Raw genomic sequence first — 4,990 nt, 5'->3', positions numbered from 1 at the left:
TTGGATACGTAAATTCACTACTCGTATAAATTTAATTCATTTTTCATTTTGTAACAAAAACAAAGTCCGATGTAAATTTGTTGTTGTTGTTGTTTTCTTCCATTTCTTTTTTTTTCAGCGAAGGTTTATGTTTCACACATAACCGAATTAACGCCAAACTTACTGTGTTTTTCTTTTTTTTGCTGTTGATGATGAATTTTTAACGCATGCTTCGTTTAACAATAACCCACTTTACTCTAGTTTCGTTCACCTCACGTTAAGTTTCCATCGCATTTTTTTGAAACAATTTTTTCAAATTATTTTTTTCAATTTTCATAATCATTACATTATATAAGAAATAGTGGATGAAATTTCATCTTTAAGCATGATTTTTGTATTGCGTACATTTTCAATTTGTTAGATAAGTGCATTAGATTAGATGGAAACTTGGGTGTTAAAGTGAATGGAATATTTAGTAAAGTAAGTAAAGTAAGATTAGAAACGATGGAATCGATTTTAATCCGAAAACTTGATGAATGAAGTTCCGTGTTTCCATATATATATATTTTTCTTAAATTTAAACTAAAATTGATAGGAAAAGTTTAAACTAATAATAATTAATAATGTTTTTCGAGTTTATTAAATAAATGTGCTTTTTTTTACGGTCCTCTCCAATTCGAGGGACTTAAATTAAGTAATTTGGATAATCTATATATATAATATTTTTTGATGATTGATGATCGGTTTAATAAAAATCTGCAAAATTCTGGATATTTTCAGTGATTTTTTCAAAGAAACCCCCAAAATTTTTTCGTGGACGTCCAAATTATTTACGTGTGCCAGAGGATAGAGGAAAGCTATTACTTTAAAATTTCAACGCGATTCACAACTTTATCTAAGATTAGAACGTTTACTTTAGCCTGCCTAATCGTGTCCTTAAGTATTTGTTTTATGTAATGGGTTTTCTCTCTCCTTTAATTGCATATGAATATATGTGTATTTATATACTTATATATTACATTTAGTGCGATAAGATATTCAACTAACTACATACAATTCTTTTTTTTTGTGAGAGTTCTCAGCCACGCATAATCCGTGAACACGAAATCCGCGTTTCCATTTGTATCGATTGAATGGAAAATGTAGAAAGAAAAGTCTTTTCTTGTGAAAACTAAAGGGTTTTCGTGCGAGAAACGATTTTGTCTTTGAAATTGGACGTGGATTTCGTGTTTGACTACTGCCATCTATCGGGATAATCTCCCCAAATTTATTCAAATATACAGGGTGTATCATCGTTATTTTGTTGTTGTATACAGGTCGCCCGTAAATTGGCCATGGTTGAAGCTGATTTAGAAAGAGCAGAAGAACGCGCCGAGGCCGGCGAAAAGTACGTTTTCTCCAACCAACCAAAAAAAAAATCCATTTCCGCCCACCCCCTCATAGTTGTTGTTTTCTTTGGATTTTCGCTTTTACTAGTTTTCGTTTCGTCTGTCTGCGTGTTTATTTATAGACCTACTCTTAGCTTAGTTTAAGTATTTAGCAATTATTACACCATTTCCATCGCAGCAAGCTTAGAAATTGTTTCTTAACGTCGTTAGTTGTTACAAATCAACGTCAATTGTCACAACAAACGTCAACTGTCACAAAACGTCAACTGTCACAAAACGTCAAATGTCATAAAACGTCAACATTGACAGTTCTAAGCTTGCTGTTGGATATTGGTTTGTTTAGTCTTTTGTGCTTGTTCTTAATTTTTTTGATAGTTGCATGCTCGTTTTTCTTGTGTGTTTTTCGCTAGGTTGCCCGTAAATTGTATCTGATGGAGAGAGATTTAGAAAAGGCTGAGGAAAGGTCGGAGCACAGCGAAAGGTAGGGTTTGGGCTTGAGCATGGCGCTAAAAGTAGTTTTTTTTTGTCTCTCTCTTTGTTTCAATCCCGTAGTTTTCCTACACGCTCCTATCAATTTTCCTTCGGGACTTGGAAGAAGGGAGGAAAGTATTTTGAAATTCTAATTGAGTATTTAAGTCAAGTATGTTTTTGGTGATATTGCGAGGATGTAAATGTTTGCTAAAGTCTAAAAGGAAATCCGGTTTCGGTGGACGTTTCCACCGCAAAATCGGTTAGCAAACGTTTCATACTTGAAGTCGCTTTCGTATAATTACTGGACTTTATAAATTTATTTCAAATTCAGTTTGTAAACACTAACTGTTCAAAATTCCAATGTCATTTTTTTAAAATAAATGTCAATCTTGGTTACGTCACGTTTAAAATGTCAGTATTGTCAATCAAATGTCACTTGTCAATGTCACTTTTATCGAACTGTCAAAACTTATCTACAAAATATCTACTTTATATTCGAAATGTCAAGAAACGTCAATCAAAATACATACTTTTAAAAATTATTCGTTTCTTAAATTGTATGTTAAATACTGTGAATTAAGTAATTTATCTTACGATAATGACGTTTTTATAAGGTTGAAAGTAATGCAAATCTTAAGTCATTGCAAATGTTGCTATGACTTAAGTTATATTTAAAAAAAAATACTTAAGTGCTTATATTATTTTGAAAGTTTTAAATGATTTGAAAGAAAGCTAAAACCAAAGAATTTCTAAACTTTTACTCCTTTTTTTCCAAGTCCATAAAATATAATTGATGAGGTGAAATATCACCTCCGAAGATGTGATTTCTAACGTATATATACTTTTTTTTTGTAGCAAAATCGTCGAACTTGAGGAGGAACTCCGCGTTGTAGGCAACAACTTGAAATCCCTCGAAGTCTCTGAAGAGAAGGTGAGAAATCCAACTCTACATTAAGAAAAAGATGTTCGGTCAATAATCGAATAATTAAACCGGATGAAATTTACGATCGATGTACGCGTTTCATTCTAATGAGATTTCTCGATCGTAAACATCACGCGATATATCAATAACATATGCGATAAATTTTTGAATTTTATAACGCAAGAAATGATTGGGTCATAAAGTGCATAAAACGTTTATCTTATTGATATCGCATACGGAAGATGTGCTAAAATAACGATGACGTAGGCAACTTTATGTGCAGACGCGTGTAATTCTAATATACTTTGGAGATTTGAAATTGTAATCGTTATTTTACTATTATCTTATATATTTATAAATTATGTTATATTTTCTCAAATTTATCGATAAATGTGTATAGGCCAACCAACGTGAAGAGGAATACAAGAACCAAATCAAGAACTTGACCACCCGTCTAAAGGAGGTACTTCGCTAGGGCTTTGCTCTGCAGTGATTTGACCCCTTGTTGTTTTATTGATTGGCATATTCGATTTTCAGTCCTTAAAAACAACTAAACTTTAACTTCTCCTCTAGCCGCTGTATTTACAAATTGTTGTTGTTTTTTTACGTGTGTGCGTTTTCTTTACTAATCATTGGAACAATCTAGGCCACGCAGAGGGAGGAGGAATACACATGCAGCATAAAGTCTTTGGACAATCAGCTGAGAGAGGTAAACACGCCAAAAGAACGAGAGGATTCTAGTTTTTCCGCTGTACATACTTCTCTAGGACTCTTGTGTCGTTGTGCGTAGCGCTCGAAACCCATACACCTTTTTTTTTATAGGGCTGCAGTTGGTTTGGTCTTTCTCTACCCTATTTGTATCTCATTTAATTGTATATAAAGAAATGTGGTATAACTTTTGGAGATTTCCGCCTCACGAACTACTTTTGATAGCATGTACTCAGCCTCTCTGTTTTTTTTTTGTTTTTTTTTTTATGTTGCCATCTTAGGCCGCTGCCACAAGAGACGATTGCGAAGATAAAATTCATACTATGGGCGATAAATTGCGTGAAGTAAGTTTGCAAAACGCAATCATCAATTCACATTATATATTCTATTATATTATTCTACACTTTTTGTCACACGTTACCAGTAGATAAATCATCCGGTCACATAGTGTATAGTTAGTTTACGTTTTTAGTTTAAAAACTATCGCGAGAACGAAATTTAGTTAAAACGGATTTAGGTTTCTTAAGTATGTTTTTTTCTTACTGCTTCAAAACGTTTTGTATATGTTTCTTGCTTAAAGAAATATTTAATATTTTATGGGTTCTATAGACTTGTTTTTTATATGTATGAAAGCGAATGGTAAATTGTAATTATTATTAATTTTTTTTTACTTTGGGTCAGTTCTTTCTTTTAAATCCTTTTATTTCTCTGTAAGTATTTTGCTGTTGTTGTTGCATGAAACTGTGTGATTTTCGGTGTGCTAAAGCGAACACAAATTCAGAAAGCTTTTAAGACGTGTTTTTCTAACTTTCGAAACTTATTATTTTTCATGTTTTTGTGATTGGTTTAATGAATTTTAAATTATAAGTTTTTCTTTAATTATTAGTCTCTAATTAAACCAATCTCAAAGCATTTAGTTTTCATCATCCCACTAATCTCACCATTACCCATATTTTGTATAAAAGCAACAAAATCTTAAAAATTCTCGAACTTAATTTAATCTTGTAGTTGATATTAGCAAATTAAGTAAACAAACAGTCAATAAAATTAAGTTTTGTTGCTTTTATATTCAAAGAAACTATGTTTTTTCAAAGAATTTCTTCTAATTCGTTATGTGTTTTCCTGCATTTAGGCTGAAGCCCGCGCTGAATTCGCCGAGCGTTCCGTGCAGAAGCTCCAAAAGGAAGTCGACAGGCTCGAAGGTGCGTATTCGTGGTGTAAATACACCAAAAAGAGAAAAATCTTCACTTTTCAGCATTTCAAAACCAACATAAAGTTATATTTTATGAGTCTAAATCTTACAATTACACATTATTTAAAGTCAACTATAAAACTGAAAAAAAAACTTTTTCTGTAAAAGAATGAATAATTTACGTTAAAGACTCAGATTGTTAGCAAATTCGTTGCTAAGTTACGGTACCGAAATATAAGTAAAGTTAACTGTTACGACTAATCCAAAACAAAACATGACATAACAACCAACGTTTTTTTTTTTTTTGAACTGACAATTAACCAACCGATT

The 4,990-nt window shown here is 31.9% G+C and overlaps 1 protein-coding gene across 11 annotated transcripts in view; it reads left to right on the top strand.

Moving 5' to 3' along the window:
• The window catches only part of LOC108558282 (tropomyosin-2), a 27,824-nt gene that overhangs the window by 19,403 nt on the left and 3,431 nt on the right, over positions 1–4,990 (top strand). For 10 of the 11 annotated variants that reach the window (XM_017915151.1, XM_017915143.1, XM_017915147.1 and 7 more), the window contains 4 exons: positions 1,296–1,366; positions 2,694–2,769; positions 3,161–3,223; positions 4,601–4,670. In XM_017915151.1, the coding sequence (XP_017770640.1) occupies positions 1,296–1,366; positions 2,694–2,769; positions 3,161–3,223; positions 4,601–4,670 (280 nt within the window). Of the gene's footprint in view, positions 1–1,295; positions 1,367–1,777; positions 1,868–2,693; positions 2,770–3,160; positions 3,224–4,600; positions 4,671–4,990 lie in introns of those variants that run through there. The other variant, XM_017915144.1, reaches the window with a different exon arrangement.

This window comes from Nicrophorus vespilloides, unplaced genomic scaffold, assembly GCF_001412225.1.
Source record: "Nicrophorus vespilloides isolate i.1.1-1 unplaced genomic scaffold, Nicve_v1.0, whole genome shotgun sequence".
Classification (NCBI taxonomy): Eukaryota; Metazoa; Arthropoda; class Insecta; order Coleoptera; family Silphidae; genus Nicrophorus; species Nicrophorus vespilloides.
Note: the sequence above shows the minus strand (reverse complement) of the source record. Positions and strands in the feature narration are given on the sequence as shown.